General features: G+C 42.8%; 2 protein-coding genes across 3 annotated transcripts; both read left to right on the top strand.

Annotated features, from left to right (window-relative positions):
• Positions 1–6,309: 6,309 nt before the first annotated feature.
• LOC147230253 (leukotriene B4 receptor 1-like) lies at positions 6,310–14,671 on the top strand. Of its 2 annotated transcripts, XM_086153533.1 has the most exons (5): positions 6,310–6,454; positions 9,916–10,486; positions 13,302–13,502; positions 13,575–13,618; positions 13,841–14,671. In XM_086153533.1, exons 1-5 carry the CDS (start codon positions 6,372–6,374, stop codon positions 14,106–14,108), a joined length of 1,167 nt encoding a protein of 388 aa, XP_086009659.1. In that variant the 5' UTR covers positions 6,310–6,371; the 3' UTR covers positions 14,109–14,671. The 2 variants fall into 2 exon arrangements, with proteins under 2 accessions (XP_086009659.1, XP_086009656.1); XM_086153530.1 differs by having other exon boundaries at positions 13,302–13,618.
• Positions 14,672–16,681: 2,010 nt separating this feature from the next.
• On the top strand, positions 16,682–20,689 carry sdr39u1 (short chain dehydrogenase/reductase family 39U, member 1). Its single transcript, XM_086153529.1, has 6 exons — positions 16,682–16,814; positions 17,454–17,560; positions 17,960–18,042; positions 18,520–18,641; positions 18,758–18,910; positions 19,776–20,689. Exons 1-6 carry the CDS (start codon positions 16,799–16,801, stop codon positions 20,201–20,203), a joined length of 909 nt encoding a protein of 302 aa, XP_086009655.1. The 5' UTR covers positions 16,682–16,798; the 3' UTR covers positions 20,204–20,689.
• Positions 20,690–21,193: the final 504 nt, after the last annotated feature.

Here is a 21,193-nt window from a genome sequence, read left to right as displayed (position 1 = left end):
AGATAGATAGATAGATAGATAGATAGATAGATAGATAGATAGATAGATAGATAGATAGATAGATAGATAGATAGATAGATAGATATAGATATATATCTGTGAAAATATAGATATAGATATATATCTGTGAAAAAGCAGCAAAGGGGATGGGTGGTGTATATGTATGACTAATAATATATATATATATATATATATATATACACATATATATACACACACAGACACACACACACAAAAGTGGAAAAGCAGCATAGGGGATGAGCAGTGTGTGTGTGTGTATGAATAATACACACACACACACACACACACACACACACACACACACACACACTATTTAGCCAAAAGTATTCACTCACCCATCCAAATAATTGGAATTAGTTGTTCCAGTCCCTCCCATGGCCACAGGTGTATAAAATCAAGCACCTTCCTCTCCACCAGATCCTCTCCAGCGTGGAACTGTGATAGCACGCCACCTACTTTCTGGAGAATCAATCGTTACAGACCTCCAAACTTCATGCGGCCTTCAGATTAGCTCAAGAACATTGCACACAGAGCTTCATAGAATGGGTTTCCATGGTCAATCAGCTGCATCCAAGCCACACATCACCAAATACAATGCAAAGCGCCGGATGTAGTGATATAAAGCACGCCAGGACCTCCCTTCCTTTTCCAACATGACTGTGCACCAGAGCACAAAGCAAGGTCCATAAAGACATGGATGACCTGATAGAACACCTTTGGGATGAATTAGAGCGGGGACTGAGAGCCAGGCCTTCTCGTCCAACATCAGTGTGTGACCTCAAAAATGTGCTTCTGGAGGAATGGTCAAAAATTCCCATAAACCCACTCCTGAGCCTTGTGGACAGCCTTCCCAGGAGAGTTGAAGCTGTTATAACTGCAAAGGGTCAAGGCAGGTGAGCAAATACCTTTGGCCATATAGTGTGATGATCTATACAGGTTGATGAAACAGAGAGATAAAGAAAGGATGTACAACAGGTCCGGTTGATTAAGGATAGAGAGGGAAATGTACTGACAGATGCTAGAAGAATAATGGGAAGATGGAAAGAGTACTTTGAAGAGCTGAGGAATGTGGAAAATGAAAGAGAGGAAAGGGTAGAAGGGGTGACTATTGTAGACCACAAAGTAGCACAAATTGAAGAGGATGAAGAGTGGGAAAGAAGTTGGTCCTTATGATATACCTGTGGAGGTGTGGAAGTGTCTAGGAGAGGCAGTGGTAGAGTTTTTGACTAGATTATTCAACAGGATCTTAGAGACTGAGAAGATGCCTGAAGAATGGAGATGAAGAATGATGGTACCCATTTTTAAGAATAAGAGGGATGTGCAGAACTGTGGCAACTATAGAGGGAAAGTTGAAAGTTGATGAGCCATACAATAAAGTTATGGGAAAAAGTAGTGGAAACTAGACTGAGAGCAGAAGTCGGCATTTGTGAACAGCAGTATGGCTTCATGCCGAGAAAGAGTACTACAGATGCAGTATTTGCTTTGACAATGATAAGAGAAGTACAGAGAAGGCCAGAGGGAGCTGCATTGAGCTTTTGTAGACCTAGAAAAAGCATATGATAGGGTGCCAACAGAGGAACTCTCGAGTGGTAGAAAAGTATGTTTAACTGGTGCAGGACATGTATGCTAGTTGTGAGACAGTGCTGCGGTGTGCTGTAGGGGTTAACAGAAGTTCAAGGTGGAGGTGGGCGTCCATCAGGGATCAGGCCTGAGCCCCTTGTTGTTTGCAGTGGTGATGGACAGGTTGACAGATGAAGTTAGACAGGAATCTCCATGGACCATGATGTTTGCGGATGACATTGTGATCTGTGGTGAGAGCAGAGAACAGGTTGAGGAAAATCTAGAGAGGTGGAGGTATGCGCTGGAAAGGAGTCACAGCAAGACAGAGTATGTGTGTGAATGAAAGGAACCCGAGTGGAACGGTGAGGCTGCAGGGGAGTGGAGATCAAGAAACAAGTTGGAGGATTTCAGGTACTTGGGGTCAACGGTCCAGAGCAACGGAGAGTGTAGAAAAGAAGTGAAGAGACGGGTTCAAGCACATTGGAATGGGTGGAGAAACGTGTCAGGGGTACTATGTTATAGAAGACTATCAGCCAGAATAAAAGGAAAGGTGTACAAGACAGTGGTGAGACCAGCGATGATGTATGGACTAGAAACTGTTACAATGACCAAAAGACATCAGGCAGAACTAGAGGTTGCAGAGATGAAGATGTTGAGGTTCTCTTTGGGAGTGACCAGGATGGATAGGATCAGGAATGAGTCTATCAGAGGAACAGCACATGTTAGATGTTTTGGAGAGAAAGTCGGAGAAACCAGACTGAGATGGTTTGGTCATATACAGAGGAGGGATAGTGAACATATTGGTAGACGGATGCTGGAATTGGAGAGCTGCGAGGCAGGAGGTCTTGAGGAAGAACAAAGAGAAGATTTATGGACGGAGTGAGAGAGGATATGAAGGTAGTTGGTGAGAGAGAAGAGGATACAGAGAATAGAGTTAGATGGAGAAGGTTGATTCCCTGTGGTGACCCCTGAAGGGAAAAGCCGAAAGGACGAGAACAAGAAGAAGTGAAAGTATGAATGAACGAATGACACTTGAAGCAGCCGTCGTGATCATGTCGTGAATGACGTGCACGCACCAGGCCTGATGACCACCTCTCTGGTGGCTTCTTCCAGAGAGGAGAAGAAGTGTGTGTGTGTGTGTGTGTGTGTGTGTGTGTGTGTGTGTGTGTGTGTGTGTGTGTATATATATATATATATATATATATATATATATATATATATATACATATATATATATATACATATATATATATGTGTGTGTGTATATATGTGTGTGTACGAATAATAAGTGAATATGTACACACAAATATATGTACACATGGAAAAGCAGCAGAGGGGATGAGCGGTGTGTGTGTGTGTGTGTGTGTGTGTGTGTGTGTGTGTGTATAAAACAAAAATGTATATACACAAATACAAATAAAAAAATAGAATATATTCAGATTATAAATTTAAAAGACATATACAAACTCATGCACACAAACGTGTTCAAATGCATATAAAAGAACACACAAATTGTGAACAAACACAACTTCTGTACACACAGATACAATCCCTCTCATTCACACATTATATTTGACACAATGGCATCACAATTAAAATTAAAGAATAAGAAGAGAATCTACTGCATTTATATTTTTCTTTTATTTAAAAACGATTATGTCCAGTTTTAAAAACTGAGGTTGATCAACCTTGCATTTTCTGTCAATAAAATCTGCAACAGGTGATCAAACCACCCCAAACCCAAGAGAGCCAGACCTGCAACTGGAAACGAAGATCGACATTTTTAATTATTCTGACTCTTTTTACTCTCAAGAAGCAGGGGGTTTGGAGCTCAGAGGGTTTATAGACTGTTTAGAAGACTGTTGCAGTGTGATGGATGAGTGAAACGCGCTGGAGGAGCTGTTGAGTGTCAACCTTATGGGAGGCAGGGCTTTGGAGCGGAGGGCAGGGGTGTGTGTGGCGCCATCGTGTGGTCAAACACGGAAGTGCATCACTGCCAGTGTGTATTTAAGATTCAAAGTGTTTCTTGACACATGTACAGTGTGGAAATGTGTTTCCCTGTAAAATGAATTTTTTACTTTGCTGGTCGCAGAGCATTTGGTTTTGTATTGACAATAAACAGGTAGTGTAAACATTATTATAAATATGAACGGTGTTGGCGGTGCAAATAAAACATGGTAAAACAAGGATGACTGCAGTTTAAATGTCAGTGCTTACATAAACAGTGCTGCATGTAAAGGCCAGAAAAAGAAGAATTAGAAGTATTAGCTGTTAGCAGTTGTAGGAGTCTAATGGCAGTAAGGTGGAACGAGTTTTTCAGTCGTGTCATTCTAAATTTCAAACTGGTGTACCTCACATACATACATACAGTACACATACGAATTCAACACAACCAAACCAAACATGCGAATCTCATACTGGATCGGTATGAGATTGTGTGTGTGTGTGTGTGGGTGTGTGTATAAACAGAACTGTCTCAGAAAATTTGAATGTTGTGATAAAGTTCTTTAACTTCTGTAATGCAATTAGAAAAACAAAAAATACTTTTTTATGACATTCTAATAGGATAATAGAAGATAGGATAATAGGAGATAATAATAGGAGATAGGATTTTTGAGTTTTCTTAAGACATAAGCCATAATCAGCAATATTAAAATAATAAAAGGCTTGCAATATTTCAGTTGATTTGTAATGAATCCAGAACGTATGACATTTTTGTTTTTGTAACTGCATTACAGAAGATAAAGAACTTTATCACAATATTCTAATTTTCTGAGACAGTCCTGTATATACAGTATATATATATAATACAAATAAAATAATAAAATATTTGTAATATAAGATGCTTAAAAGTCTAAATCTATCGCCATTCACCTTCTCATCCACACACCTTAAAGAGACAACAAATTCACCTTCTTATTCATACATCATTTGGAGACATTTTACCATTCACCCTTTCAGTCACACACCATAAAGACATACAACCATTTATCCTTTCATTTACATGTCATATGGAGACATTCAACCATGAAAAAATTATATATGAAAATAATATGTGTATATGTAAATGAAATATTTGTATTAGAAGATGATGAAAAGTTTAAATCTGTATCCGTTCACCTTAATCACACACCGTAAAGCAGGCAAGTCCGGCCCGCGGGCCAAATGCTGCTCGTGTTCAAATTTAAATCGGCCCGCGGCCTCTGTCATAAAATCAATAACATGCAGCCGGCAGCGCTGTTGACCGCAGTGAAAAACAAAAAGCTTTTTTATACTTCACCAAACAATGGCAGCAGACCTGTGGCCACGCTCGGCACGGGAAACTTTGACCTTTGTCATCCTTTCCTGCCCGTTCCAGCTACTGTAACTAAAAAAAAAAAAGTAAAGTTTACAATTGGAAAATTAAAAGTATTTTTTTCACCGAGATATGAAACAATTGTGCCTGCCTAATATGCCAGGAGACTGTGACTGTTTTCAAGGAATTCAACATTGAGAGGCGCAACCAGACGAAACACGCAAACTACCACAAGCTAACTGGGAACAAACATGGCGAAAACTGGAAGCTGTTTTAAAAGCACAGCAGTGTTTTTTGTTTTTTTTTTACAAGAGAATGCGAATCAAATGAAAATGCCACAAAGGCATGCTACGAGGTAGTAATGCTGATTGCTAATTGAAGTATTAGAAACTGCGTGATGAAAATGGTGGAGAAAATTGGTCCTGAGAAGAAGCAAGAGTTTGCTAATGTTTCCCTGGGTCATAACAGTATGGTATGGAGAATTGAAGACGTTTCATTGGAACAGACTTTTTTTTCCATTAGCCTGCGACGAAAGCATGGATGCCTCAAAAAATGTCAGACTGAATGGTCGTTTTCTCACATTTTCACCTCACCCATTATGGCCTTCTTTGCAAAAAGTGCGGACACCCCTGAAACAACCATTCAACCTCTCATTCACATGTCATATGGAGACATTCAACCATTCACTCATTCAGCTACATGGCGACATACAACCGTTACTCGCTCCTGCACATGCATGGAGAGACATTAAACCATTCACCCTATCTCTACAGTTTGGGCAATTCAGGGTCTCCATTGGGCCTCCTGCATGTTTTCGGACTGTTGGAGGAATCCGGAGGAACCCCATACAGACACAGTAGGAACGTGGAGTCCTCTCTGAAATGACACCCTGCGGGCCAAATCATCTCCATGTTCAGGTTTGTAAACATCACAAGAAGAAGAAGAAGCAGATAAATAAACCAGAGATCTAGGGGGACATCAAGCTTTACATTCCAAAAAAACAAGGATATCAGATGGGAGATCCTCCTCTTCAGGTATCCTCCCTTTCCGCCCTCCTCCGAGTCTCGGCTTCCCCTCATTTCTCCTCTCGTTTCTCCAGAAACATTCCAGTCAGGCATGTAAAAACTAGTTTTTTTTCTAATACATTACGGAGGGGGAGAAAAAGAAAAACAACATCCTCATAATAATGTGTTCCCACTTGCACACTGGGACTTGTGCAAGTCTTTGAATCACCTGTGAACCTCTGACGTCACCAAAAGTTACGCAAGATTTACTAAAAAATAAAAAAAATACTTGTATTTGGTGACTTGGAAATATTTGCAAATGGGGGCTTCTGTGCATGCTATGATGCTCCGCAGATAAAGTGCATTGACATATTTATACATATATGTATTTGGAGTGCAGGGGAGGACAGAAGAGAGGAGGGAGGATGGACACGCCTCTTGCAGTGCAGCGTGTCGCAGCTTGCGCGGCAGGACTTGGTCCTGGGTTTATTATGGGCCAAAGTCCCACAAGGGGAACGCAGAGGGAAAGCGAGGAGCAGCGGCGGGACCCAAGAGCCATCACATCCGGCAGAAGGTCAGTTACCCCCTCGACGTCCGCGCCCCTTCCCTCATATGGACGCCGGTTACTTTTTTTAAAGGGCTGGGATTCTCTTTTTCCTCCCGAGCTTGTATTTCTGACTTTCTCATAAACACTTAAAATATAAATCATACAATGTTCATTAATTTATTTCCATATTTGTCACGGTTAACTCCATGGGCCGGAGAGACATATGAATGAGTGCATGAATGGCTATATGTGTCTTTATGGCATGTGAATGAGAGGGTGAATATTGTCTCTATATTATGTATTAATGAGTGAGTGAACGGTTGTATGTCTCTTTACGTGAGATTGAGAGGGTGAATATTGTTTGTCTCTATATAATGTGAATTAGAGGGAATAGCTTTATGACTACATGATTTATAAATGACTGAGTGAATGGTTGAACGTCTCTTTATGACACGTGAATGAGAGGGTGAATGGCTTGATATCTGTACATGACAAGTTATTGAGTGAGTGATGTCTCAAGATGTGTGAATGAGAGGGTGAACGTTTGTCTCTATATGATATGCAAATGACTGAGTGAGTGGCTTTATGTGTCTTAATGACGTGTGCATGAGAGAGTTGATATTGCATACCTCTAAAAGACATGAATTAAGAGTGAATGGTTGCATGTCTGTAAATGATGTATGAATGAGTGAATGGTTGAATGTCTCTTCATGACATATGAATGAGAGGGTGATTGACTTGATATATCTTTATGTGACTAGTTAATGAGTGAGTGAATGGTTGTGTGTCACTACATGTGAATGAGGGGGTGAATATTGTATGTCTCCATAAGATGTGAATTGGTGTTATGACTATTTGATGTATGAATGAGTGAATGGTTGTTTGTCTCTAGACGTTGTATGAATGAAAGGGTGAACGGTTGCCTATGTGACTTATAAACGAGTGTGTGAATAGCTGGATGTATCTTTATGATGGTTGAAAGAGAGGGTGAATGGCTTGATATCTTGATGTGACAAGTAAATGAGGTTGTATGTCTAGCTGTTGTGTGAATGAGAGGGTGAATGGTTGTCTTTATGCAAATTACGAATGACTGATTGCTGTGTCTCTATACGTTATGTCAATGAGAGGGTGAATAGTTGTATGTCTCCATATGATGCTCCTGTAATCGACGGGTCCGGAGTGAACCCTGCCTCTTGCCCAATGAACTCTTGGATAGGCTCCAGCAACCCTGAGCGCAGGATAAGCTGTTTACATAATGGATGAATAATCATCTTCATGATTTGCTCATCTGATTTCCAGAGGCTCAGATTTGAGTAAACTTTTCCTGACATTTTTGAGAATTTCCATCGTCGGCATCTCCGGCTCCGGGAGTGTGGAGTTGCTTCCAGGGCTTCTTCCTTTGTCAGCCTCTTCAGGTTCGGAGAGCAGATTGTAATTTGTTTGTTTTTTTGGTAAGACAGTGCTAACAGGGGAGAAGAAAATCTGACAATGTTGTGGATTATCAGCACCACCACAAAAACACCTAAGTCATGTATCTCAGGAGTTTGCTGTGCTTCAGCATGCCGCTAGCGCCGGGCCGTTTCTTCCAAATCATTTCCGGAAGTTGGTTCCCTTTTTCTGTCCCAAGCCTTCCTCGACAGAGGACCCACTTAAATCTACAAGAACATCGACCCGAATCATCCGTCCTTTATGTAAACAACATTCTCAATGGAGGAGCTCTCGAGTATCAAGTTGCATTGGTTGATACAAATACACAAAAGTATGGATTGATTGGAAAGGAGAACCAATCAGACAAAGTTATTCTGGTTTTTAACCAAGGAGCTGCGTCCAACAGTGAAATCTGAAGCTTCACCGGCAAAGACATGACTCCCAGGAGTTAGCCCTTGGGTTTACAACAGGCTCTCACGTGTGGAGATATATTATAAGCATTGACTTAACGGACGATCGAAGCCCAAGAGGGAACAAGAATATTGTTGGGTAAAGCTCAATATCCTAGAATCGTAGTGTCATACTCTCATTTACCAAAGAGCCCTGAAGGTCTACGGAGTCTACAAGTGGGCTCTGGGTCTGGTTCAGAAGGTGACGCCACCACGGGGACGACTGCTGACATTGCTAGTTGAATAGAGGACTGTCAGAGAGGAGCTCCACAAGGAGGTGAACGCACAGAAACAAGAGGCGGAGTGCTGTATCCAAGGGGATTCATGGAAAGTGGAGTGGAGTTGAGGGGAAAAGTTGCTCAAGCAACAGCCTGGATACAGACATGTCCAGGACCTGGACTGGAAATGGCACCAGGGGCACCTCAGTGGACATAAGAATGAGTCTCTAGAGTCTGGTAGGAGAGCAGAAAGGCACTGAAGCTAGTGTGCTCCAGCTCCACGACTCAGTCCACCAACCCTCTAATGTGATGGAGATGCATTTTGCAGCAGCAACAAGGCGGCCTGACCTGGACTCTATGATGGGGTCCAGGCAATGTTCCCTCTAAGCTGCGCAACTGCACAATTGCGCACCGCTCGCACAAGAAAACCTATCCAGCCCAGTTAGCGCACTGCAATTAATTTAGATATAACATTTTTTTCTCTATCGTTTTGCTGTGTAACTCTGTGATTGACAGGTGTTCATCCAATTATGTGATACAATGCAATCACGCTACGCCAGCAATCACGGCACTGACAGTACTTGCGCACGTGCCCTGCCCATACACTCTATATAACAATAATAACAGTGTGGCGGAGTGAAATGATGCTAATGCTAACATGCTAACCCCTTATCATGGCAAAACGGGCGGGCGGTGAAATATGCGGTTCTTTTAAGTTGTAATGGCTGTCGGAGGAAGTGCAAACAGAAGAACAAGCGGTGAAACTGGGTGAGATTTTTTTCTTTTTCGAGTGAAAAAGGTCTGCTCTGCAAAACGTGCAGCAAAGCTAAAGTAGTAAGCGATTTTTCTGATGGAAAAATATGGACTAAATGGAAGCTATGATCCCAGGTGTGATAGTGGTGTGTGGCCACAGCGTGCACATCTAATGTTGCTCACAGTGGTCCTCAGTGTGCTCAGGGAGGTTGTCTGTCTGTATGCACAGACATATGGAAAATTAAAGGGAACATCAGGTCCAGGTCTAGAGGAAATTAAGGGACAATGGAAACCAATCCAGAGGAGCTTAAGGTTTCTTTCAGAGCTACCTGGACTTCAAGAGGACCTCGGCTGATGGCCCCAATGTTATCGACATCGCACAAAATCAGCCCCACCCAAGTACTGAGTGCATACGCAGTAAAGCACATGTGCATACTTGTACTGCACTGCAAGTTCTCTACTCTTTATGGGTCTTACGTAATGTTTCAAATTTTCTGAGATGCTGAATTAGAGGTTAGCCGTAAACCCAAATCATCTGTATCAGAAGAAATACATACTTGAAATGTACATATACATCTATGTGGTGTATATAAACAACATCTCCAGAGAATGATCTTTTGTTTGTTTTTAAATATCCTAGCATGACAAACAACAACATCTCAGCTAGGATCAACGTCACGAATCCTGAGGACGACAGCGCAGTTAGCAACGACACCTCCACCGCCATCGGCGCCCTCATCCTCAGCCTGGTCTTCCTCCTGGGCGTCCCCGGGAACTTCTTCATCGTCTGGAGCATCCTGGCCCGCACCCGCCGGCGATCGGTCACCACGCTCCTCATCCTCAACTTGGCGTGCGCCGACGGCTTCCTCATGGTCCTCACCATCTTCTTCATCATCTACCTGGCCAAGCAGACGTGGATCTTTGGGAACGCCATGTGCAAATGCATATTCTACCTGTGCAACTCCAACATGTACGCCTCCATCTTCCTCATCACGCTGATGAGCGTGCACAGGCTGGTGGCGGTGGTGTTCCCACGCAGGGTTTCCACCATGGTCAGTAGGAAGGTGGTGCGGAGGGTGCTGGTGGCGATGTGGCTGCTGGTGTGGATCATGTCCATCCCCTCGCTAGTGTTCAGGAGCGTGAGGGCCGTCCAGGATGAGAATAACAAGACCAAGATTGTGTGTTCGCCGAACCATGTCCAGCCTCGGCATGTGAGTAGTCTGACAATCTCCGCCTCTTATCAATCTCATCGGTTTCTACGCACCAGTGATCGCTAAGGGCAATGGGGGTGAGGTCAGAGATTCTCGGAAACACCTCCAAGGAACACTGTTCCAACGCAGGTAGTTTATTTAAACACAAATTCCTGATCGAAAGAAGCTCAGATTGATCTTTACCTGTTAAATGGCCTCCAATCCTGAGGTGATTTAGTCACCAATGGCTGCATTTGACTGGATTTGAACCACCAACCTTTTACTTGGTGCGACACCCCACCTGGGCTACACCCCCCCCCCCCCCATAACACATGAATTATAATGATACTACTATCAAGGTATGCATGATACCAGGGGTGCACACTTTTTCAGCATCCAAGCTACTTATAAAATGTTCAAGTCAAAATTATCTACCTGCTATACAAATGCAAGACACATTTACCATATTTTTCACACTATAAGGCGCGCCTAAAATCCCTAAATTTTCTCAAAAATCGCCTGTGCATCTTATATGCCGATGCACCTTATGTACGAATTCTTCTCATGCTTACTGACCTCAGACCACTTTTATGCACTACACTGTGCTCAAATATCTGTCAAAAGGTTTCAGTAGGAATTTGGTGAGGAATGAACCCGCTCCACTTGATTGTCAGGCCGTTCCCACCTGACGCAGGGACGTTGTATTAAAGTCGGTCCTTGGTTTGAATATGGGTTGTAACATCAGACAATGTTCAATAACAAATGATGTAGCGCTGGAATGCGTTGTTCTAAACTCACACTAATTTCAGGTGTCCACTATCGCTGACATCGATAAACTAATCCGCGACCAGTACATAGTACACTTGACTCCGCCACTTTTGTATCAATATAATATTACCTGTGCATTTGTGGCTGAGGACTCCCCAAAATGACCTTTTAAGAGACGTGAAGCGAAATTCAAACTCAAGGCCGTCAGTCATGCCGTAGATCACGCGAACAGAGCAGCTGCGAAAGAATTCAACAGGAATGAATTAATGGTACGGAAGTGAATGAAGCGAGCAGGTAAACTGCGCCAAGTAAAGATAATCAAAGTTTCCTAGGGAACAAAGCGAGATGTTAAAAGTTTGACTGAACGGACTGTTTTGTTTCACTTTATATACTGTATGTTTTATCATGCGCCTTATAACGCGGCGTGCATTATTAAAAAAAATAGGCCCATTCACTGATATTGCGCCTTATGGTCCGCAAAATATGGTATTTATAAATATATTTACCATTCTTGATACAAACCTAATGTATGTCCGTATACTTTGCATAACTGCATGAACCCATATTGCACAATACAACTGTGTACATTTTTTGTTTATGATCTTATTCTGATGACTTGCACTGAATGGAATCAGCCAGGGATGTGTGGTCCGGACAATAGCTGCTGCTGCTAGCCAGCCTCAAGCAAACTTCTAATTGATCATCAGTCATCTTCGAACAGTATTTGGATTTAATAATTTTCATGAGGGAAAAGGTTGACTCATATAAATAAGTGGCCAACTGTGATTTTCGTTCCTTCAACCTTCTCCTCAGCTCGCTTCTCAGAGGAAAGTTCGTGTTGCAGTTTTTATGAACGGTCTGAAAACGCTACCCCACATTTTTCCTTCTTTGGTATAGCAATAGTAGACAGGCAGATGAGGCAAATGCACTTGTCAGTGGGAAAAAAAAAAAAAAAATCCTCCCACCCCCTACGGAAGTGGTAAGTTTTTGGCTTCTTACTTGATCCACCTCCCCCGCTTATTTTAATACCCATTTCAATAAAAATGAATAGGATAACCAGGTAACACACAAGCTTGCTTGAGTTTTTACATACTGAGCGAAGTTGTATGTGCATGCACAGAGACCCATGTGTCAGAGAAGGTCAGATGTCAGATTGGCTGCCATGTACTTCAACTACAAGCCAAATTTCTTAGTGAGGAAAGCAGTGAGAACATTGTATGGTTTTAATACCATACAATCTACCCACACTACCTTTGCGATCAACTCGTAGATTGTGATCGATTTATGTATATGCAATACCGTTTTCCATAAAAGCACTTCCAGCGCCACTAATTCTAACCCTCCAAGGTTAGAGCCACCTTGCCATTTTTGTGTGGTGAGTAGTTTCACCTCCAGACATTCAGTGGAAAGTTTTCAGGCGGCGTTCTGTTTGCGTCACACACACTCAAGAGGGTGGGGCCATGGGGTGCACTGAAGTCATCTATTAAAACACATCTAGGCACGTGCAGGACTTCAAAAATTCCCCGGAGGGAACGCCAAACCTGGAGGATGTGCATACTTACGTAATCAATTTAAGGGGTGGTGGAGCATGACGATAGCATTGATCACCTGTGGATACTGAATTCTATCCATCTTCCCTCCGTCAAGAACAAAAACCAGTGGATTAGTAAAAATGCAGTGGAATTTAATAGGCACATTGATTTATACAATCATCCTGCGAATTTTTTTTTTCCTGGTGCTGTAAAGGTAAAAGTTCCCGTTCAGACGCGCAAACACTTCCAGTATCGTTCAAAAGCCCGTAAAAATGAAATGACTTGCGAAACTTCAATAAATAGAAGTGATTGACAGATATTGAGGGAGAGGATTCAGAATGTGCAGAATGTTAAGCTTCTAGCCTTGATTGGCCAAATTAGCCGGTTCAACCCCCCTGCATAAAAATAACCTGATACAATGGATTTTTCTGTTTTGGCACAAACACACCATTCCCCAGCATTTCCTGTGTGACTTTTTTGAGACGCGCCCACTTGCACCTGATGAGTGTTTATCCCCTCCTTTACTGCGAAAAAAGGTGAGGTTTCAGTACAGCTTCGAGACAGTGTCCGGCTTCATCCTGCCGTACGCCATCATCATCACCTGCTACGTCCTCATCCTAAAGCGCCTCAGGCAGACCAAGTTCCAGCGGAGGGTGCGTAGCGAGAACCTCATCCTGGCTATCGTGGTGACCTTTGGCATTTTCTGGCTGCCATATCACATAATCAACATGACGCAGGTCAACGACACACACACACACACCCTTTTGAGTTTCTGTAATACAAGCCTGACACTCAATTCTTTTTCTCAGGTGGCAGCAGAGTGGTATAAAGATGGCAGCAAAACAAAAAATTTGTAAGTATTTGGCCAAAGTGGTTGTATTCTGAGGTGCTCTTTCTTGCTTGCTGAAACAGCACTTACCAGAGCCAGCGCTGCTACAGGACGTTAGCTTCCTGCCGGTATCCTGACATCCATGTATCAGCCCTGGATGTCCTCCATGAATACCTGTGTGATTGTTTAAAACTATACTGGTCTATGGAGGTGTCAGCAAATCCTTGATGTCATGTTCTCCTGCAGCCTGGAGAATATCTACCAGAACTGCCGTGCCATCACCTCTGCACTGGCCTTCATCAGCAGCTGCGCCAACCCCGTCCTCTACACCTTTGCCGGCAAGTCCTACATCAAGAAGAGCGGCCTGGCCTTCATGGCTCAGCTCTTTGAGGGGACGTCTCAGGACCAGACAGGGACCAGGAAGACCCGCGGTGCAGGGAAAGAAGACGTAGGGCTTCGTTCTCTGTCCAACAACAATGGCACGGCGCTCGCAGAGAACGGGACCAACAGCTGAAATATCGTGACATTTACAGCTTAGGTCCAGCTGGGACGTTGAAACGTTTGTTTACGTGAGCTGGGAAAAAAAAAGGGAGCCAGCTAATGACCAGCTTCAAACAAAAAAAAAAGATAGTTCGAACACAAACTGCAGAATCCAGTAAATATTAGCAAACCAAATTCCATAAAAAGATAAATCAAAATACTGTCTGACAATATTTGTATCCACACTGAATCCCCACTAGACTGATTCTGCAAATAGCATGGCAGCTCTGTGTTTAACATTTGCACTTTAAGGGCAAAAACAGGCTACTTGACTTTATGTAAATACCTGGATGTATATTTCAATGTTTTCTTAAAAAGGGTGGGGCATATTAGCCCCGTGAGAATTTGAGTCTGTTACTTATTTATAGCTGCAGCATAGGGTGTCACCACACCACAGTATATTTGGTTTATGAAAACCAAGTTTCCCCACCACTGAACAGATATGGAAAAGGGCATTCGGTTAACAAAATAAAAGGCACTATTTTACTACTGTATTGTACAACTTCTTTGAATAAAGTTTACTTTTGATTATTAAAATATAGCAGCTCCAGGAAATTACTTTCAAACAAATACTATAATAAACTGTTTATACTTCATCATCTGCATGACAGTGGCAAGTACTTAGTGATATTACTGCGCCCCCTAGGGACGTAACCCTGTAGTAGAAGTATTCTTGCAAGACTACTGCAATGTGAAAGTTGTGCAGTACCTGAAACTCATTGGGAATGAACTTTAGAAACACAACTTTAGAAACTTTGGAGAGGTTTATTTATTTAAAAAGAAAAAAAAGAAAAAAATACAGCCAATGACAACAACTGCAATAAGGAGTCTTACAAAAGGGTGTTTTACTTTCAGTCTCGCCAAAGAACCGAGGTGTCTGTCTGGATCAGGATGCGTTTCAATATAAATTAGTTAGTCATAAATTTAAAAAAAAACAGAGGATGGGGATTTTACACATTACACCAGCTATAGACGTACGTTGGGGGTAGCACAACTATATTTGACTGTAAAAAAGCCTTAAACTCCCAATTATTTCATCAGACTTGTGCATGACATTGTTACAAGTTACTTTGGGTAATCTATTAATTTGCTGTGCTGTTTCTTTGCAAATGCACTGCGATGCTTATTCTAGGATTCCTTATTTCTCAGCACCATTTTAGATACCACAAGATATATTAATACAAACTTCTTAAATCAGAATTCACAATGAAAGCAACAAACCAGGCGAGTATTCTTGTGATGATTGCAGGATAGGAAACTTAATAAATGGATAGAAACCTGCCTCTGTCGGTTGGAACTCCTGGGCCGGATGTCGACTTACTGCAAGAATGGAGAAACGTGGTGTGAGCAATGGGAGTGATGAAGCTCTTCCCACTTTTAAGAGTGCGGTCAAACCCATCAGTGCAGTAAAGAGTAATCACGAGATTCAGGTGAAACACGGAACATGCAACTCATCATCGATGTTTGACCAAAGTGGACCGGCAGCAGGTGGAGTTTCTACGGGGATTCATGGGGCAAGAACCACGACCGGGTTCCTGCACCATGAGGCCGGGGCACCGTGCCAGGCGGCGGAAACGACCGCTGCAGGCAAATAAATCCACCGCAAAGAATGAAAGGGGGCTAATATGTAGCACAAGGGGGGATTTCCTTACCTTTCCAAGGAGATAAAACCCAGGTTTCTTCCAATTTAGGCACACCAGGCCGTCGGCGCAGTGACATGGAAAAGAGCGCTAACAAGGCGTTCAGCGCAATTTATGTACTCATCAACACCACGTGACCCCCGCCCATGATCAGCGTACTTCCGGGTTTGGACCGGTTTCAAATCCAGGTTACGAAAATAAAAAATAAAATGTAGCAGCAATAACAATACTTGTCACCATCCTCAGTTAATTATTATCATCTTTATTATTTCATTATTAATGGTGTTATTGCTGTTGTTTTTCTCTATTTATTTGGTTTTTCGATATGCTTGCCGTCACATAATCATAATGTGTGTCATAAAAATATATAAAATACACAAACATATTTAAATCTATATAGGGTCAACGCTTCAGCTTTTAAATCGACGTGGGAAGAGGGATTAACTTAAGATAATTAGTGTTGTTGTTGGTTTTACAATCTCTGTGCTTTTCTTATCATATATCATATCATTTGTACTTTTAAAATAAAATAAAAAATATAATGGAGAGTTGGGATATTTTCTTTGCTCCAGTTGGTGGCGGTAATGCACCGTGAACCTCAAAACACAGTCGAGAGCAATACAAACATTTATGTTGTTTGGTCGACTGACAAACATTGAATCTTATACACATAAAAACAACTATAATAGTTGCAAAATCGATCAAGTTATATCGAAACAAATACATTCTATTTTTTTCGACTTATTGAGAGAGAGAATTGTTGAGAGTCATTGTCATTAAAAATAAATTAAGGTAATTTATTATTTTACTGGAGACTATCAGACGTTACACTCGCAGTAAAATGCTAATAAAAATACGTTTTTTGGAGAATTTTTACATTCATAACGTCACTTGCCTCGGACGGAACCCCGCTTGGTCCAAAAAGGACCAAACTGCTCTTCGTCCTGTCCACACACAGGAAACCCTCATAAAGATCAATTGAACCTGCGACGAGGATCTGTTTGCTCTTCCAACCTTTGCGAAAATGAGAGTACTAATAGGTTTGTTCAATCGCTTGTGTTTTCAATTTTGTTTTGGTGACACTGGAAAGGTCGATGTGACATAACGCCTGCCGCTCGCGCTGAGATATTGTTAGCACAATTATAACGTTTGCAAGTTTATTTTTTTTTAGTTATACCCGCTTGTAAAATAAAAACGCAGCGGCGGCTTTACCCAAATTAAAAGCTCCAGTTTTTCTTTGTTATTCGAGTTTTATTTTCTCTGTTTTGTAAGCATGTAAGGTGCGCCTGCGCAGTAGCTCTCATGTCTTTGCATGCAGTTGAGTGACAAAATTATCAGTTGGGTTGAATATGAGGATTCTTTGTTCTTCTCCAGACTTTACTCCTTGCAGAAGCAGAATAATTCATGCAGTAAATGCACTTATTGCACAATTTAAATAATTGAAATTAAAAATCTCAATCTCTGACAAACTGTTTTAATGCTGACACATTTTGAGTAATCTTCCCTGGGTATTCTAATGTTTTGGAGAGGGTGAGAGTGATGTAATGGAGTGACATGTTTTGTATTTTCTTCATAAAGACCCCTACTGAAAAGGACATGCTTGACCTCAAGGGACTTCCCTTTCAATCAATCCTATGTCCTCACATGTTCTACATACTTCTTACATGTGTCACATGTAGGAGGAGGTTCTGGCTTCGTTGGACGTGAGTTGACTCGCCTTCTGAGAGACAAAGGTCACCAGGTCACAGTGATATCTCGCCAGGCTGGTCCAGGAAAAATCACATGGGTATGATTTTATGTTCATTCTGCTAGTAGTGTAGCTTCCGGATCCCCTCAAACATTATGATTTCCTGACATCAACTAAAAAATAAACCTGCAAAAAGCTCTCCAAAGATCAGTTATAGATCCTTAACGTAGAAATTTGCAACAAACAGTTGAAGTGACACCCAGAATACTGATTGGATAAATGAAAGGGTATTTATATGAAACTGTTAACTGCTCCTGGCCAGTTTAGGAAGACACTGATACTCCACGGTGTTGCACATGTGGTTAAATGTTTTCCACACTTCTCATATTTTCCAGCTATTATGCGGTCTCATTCTCATTGCGTTCTTCAGTCTGTGTTTCTGAGTCGCCGGTCGTCTCTAAACCCTTGTGCTATACCTCACCCTGCATGCCCTTGCAGGGGGAACTGCAGTCCAGCGGCCTCCCGCCATGTGAGGGTGCTGTCAACTTGGCTGGAGAGAATCTCATGAACCCCCTGCGGTGGTGAGCAACCAATTCACTGATCCGCCTATTTGTAATTCCAACCATTTATTCCCTCATTCATACGTCATAAAGACATACAACCATTCACACATCGTGTAGGCATACACTTATGGTATATAGAGCCATTACAGGTTCTCAAATGAACCTCCTCTATGTTTTTAGACTATGGGAAGAAACCAGAGAAACATAATAGTGCACAATGAATGCTTGTGTAATTGAAATTTAGTTTAAGATGCACAACTCTGGGTTCTCTGTCTTCCTCCGGCAGTCCAAAATATCAATAGATGAAGATCTTGAGGCCCTGTGATTGACAGGTAACTAGGCCAGCCCATGCCATTACCTCTTTTTAGGATAAGCATTTAAAAGGGAATATAGGAAAAAAAAAAATCAGATTAGACTGTTTTGTTACCTCTGGCTGAAGTGTCTATCCTGGTGGAGGAGACCTCGTTTCTACCCATTGGCTCTCGCCCATTCCAGGTGGAATGAAAGCTACAAGAGGGATCTGTTTTCCAGTCGCATCGACACGACGAGGGCCCTGGCTCAGGCCATCGCAGCGTCCCCCAGCCCACCTCGCTCCTGGGTGCTGGTGTCCGGCGTGGGTAAGCCTCCGGAAGGGGAACTCACCAGACTCTGCAATGGTGTAAATCGTTCTATATTAAGTACACCTGGGTCAACACGACGATGATCATTGTGATTATATATATATCCTTCCAAGCCTGCTACAAGCCCAGTCTGATGGCGGAGTACACGGAGGACAGCGAATGGACGCCGTTCGACCTGCTGTCCGGGCTGGTGAAGGAGTGGGAAGCGGCCGCACGTCTGCCCGAGAACGGGACGCAAGCCACCAGAGAGGTGGTCATCAGGCCTGGTGCGTGCACGTCATTGGTGATCACGACGGCTGCTTCAGTGTCATTCGTTCATTCATACTTTCACTTCCTCTTGTTCTCGTCCTTTCGGCTTTTCCCTTCAGGGGTCACCACAAGGAATCAACCTTCTCCATCTAACTCTATTCTCTGTATCCTCCTCTCTCACACCAACTACCTTCATATCCTCTCTCACTCCGTCCATAAATCTTCTCTTTGGTCTTCCTCGAGACCTCCTGCCTGGCAGCTCCAATTCCAGCATCCGTCTACCAATATATTCACTATCCTTCCTCTGTACATGACCGAACCATCTCAGACTGGCTTCTCTGACCTTCTCTCCAAAACATCTAACATGTGCTGTTCCTCTGATGGACTCATTCCCGATTCTTTCCATCCTGGTCACTTCCGAAGAGAACCTCAACATTTTCATCTCTGCTTCTTCCAGCTCTGCTTCCTGTCTTCTCCATAATGCCAGTCTCCAAACCACACAGCATCTCTGGTCTCACCACTGTCTTGTACACCTTTCCTTTCTTTCTGGTTGATATACCTTTATTACACATCATCCATGACACTTTCCTCCGCCCATTCCAACCTGCTAGAACCCGTTTCTTCACCGCTTTACAACACTCCCCATTGCCCTGAACTGTTGACCCCTTAGTAATTTAAATCCTCCACCCTTCTCACACACACATATTATGTCTTACATCACAGATTACGTACATGTCCTCTATAGTTCCTCCCTTTTGTATGGTTTTTCTACATCTAGCACCCTGTTGCATGTTTTTTTCTACATGTAGTGCACATTGACTTTCTGCAATATCTTCATTCATGTATGAGTTAAAATCTGGGGATGGTGGGTGTTCCTTCCAGGGGCAGTGCTGGGCCGGGATGGCGGTGCCATGAAGCAGATGCTGCTCCCCTTCAGGTTGGGGCTTGGGGGTACGCTGGGGTCTGGGCAGCAGCCGTTCCCCTGGATCCATGTCTCCGACTTGGCTGGGATCATCGCTCACGCCCTGGAGGCACCCGCCGACGCCTCCTCCCCTTCGCCTCGGGTCCTCAATGGGGTGGCCCCGGCCCTCAACACCAACTACGAGTTCACAAAAGAACTGGGCCGGCTACTGAGGCGGCCCACCATCTTCCCCGTGCCCGGGTTCGCCATGAATGGTCTCCTGGGCTCGGAGAGAGCAGTGGTTCTCACCCAGGGCCAGAAGGTTATACCCAAGAGGACTTTGGAGGCCGGATTCCAGTACAAGTACCCAGACTTGACCTCGGCCCTGAAAGAGATTGTGGGGAGTTGAGAAATATTCTGGACAATAAAAAATTAAATGTTGCTGACTCATTTGCTAAGCACTCGCTTTTAAACCAATGGAAATGCAGGGTGGACATATAAACTAAATTCTGGTTGGACTCAGCGCTGACTTTTTTCAATCTTTACATATCGGGAGAATCCAAGACGGTGGAGAAAAATAATTTTTCTCAGGCGTCACAGTAGTACATCAGTTAGAAAGTCCCTGTCTGCTTGGATTCCGACTGGAGAGAAGGCCTTTCTGTGTGGCGTCTCTTTGTTCTCCCCATGTCTGCTTGGGGTTCCCGGGGGTTCTTCGGGTTCTTCCCACAGTCTAAAAACATGCAGGAGGTTCTATGGAGATATTGGAGATATTGGTTTTATGGAGAGATAGTGAACGCAAAATAAGCAGCATTGATGATGCACAAATGAATGAATGCCTTTTCCATGTGGGTAACAAAGGCCATCACACTGAACTAAGATAAAGATCGAGTATCAACACTGGCCTCAAGTTTGTGGCTTTGCTTCCAAACACATTCAGTGGTTTAAAACTCCTGGCATTCTATTAAATGATGAGACAGTCAACCTGAACCAGACTTGGGAAGACATGGATTCAAATCACCATTTGGCACAAACCTAAGCATCCTCCCTTTCCCTTCAGTGTTAGGAGACCGCCATTCAATGGTTTCAGCAGAGATGTTTCATTTTAAAGAAAGATGACTGATAGTGAGTCAAATGCCGTCTTTGCCCAAAATCGCAAATCCAAAATGGGAGAAAAAACTGAAAGTGCTTTGAACCTATTGTGACTTTTCCTGAATTGGCTCGAAAGTCTTAGGCTGCAGGCAAAAAACGGCCTCATAATTATGACTTCTCATCAGTACACCGGGACTTGTGCAAGTGCTTTACTTACTCGTGAACCTCTGAAGCCACTAAAGATTACACAATCTTCTCATGAAATACTTGCATTTGGTGACGTGGGTATGCAGTGTCACCCAACGGATAA

Source organism: Fistularia commersonii, chromosome 10 (genome assembly GCF_037954325.1).
Source record: "Fistularia commersonii isolate RoL2024-O1a breed Wild chromosome 10, RoL_Fcom_v1.0, whole genome shotgun sequence".
In the NCBI taxonomy this organism is placed as follows: domain Eukaryota; kingdom Metazoa; phylum Chordata; class Actinopteri; order Syngnathiformes; family Fistulariidae; genus Fistularia; species Fistularia commersonii.
Note: the sequence above shows the minus strand (reverse complement) of the source record. Positions and strands in the feature narration are given on the sequence as shown.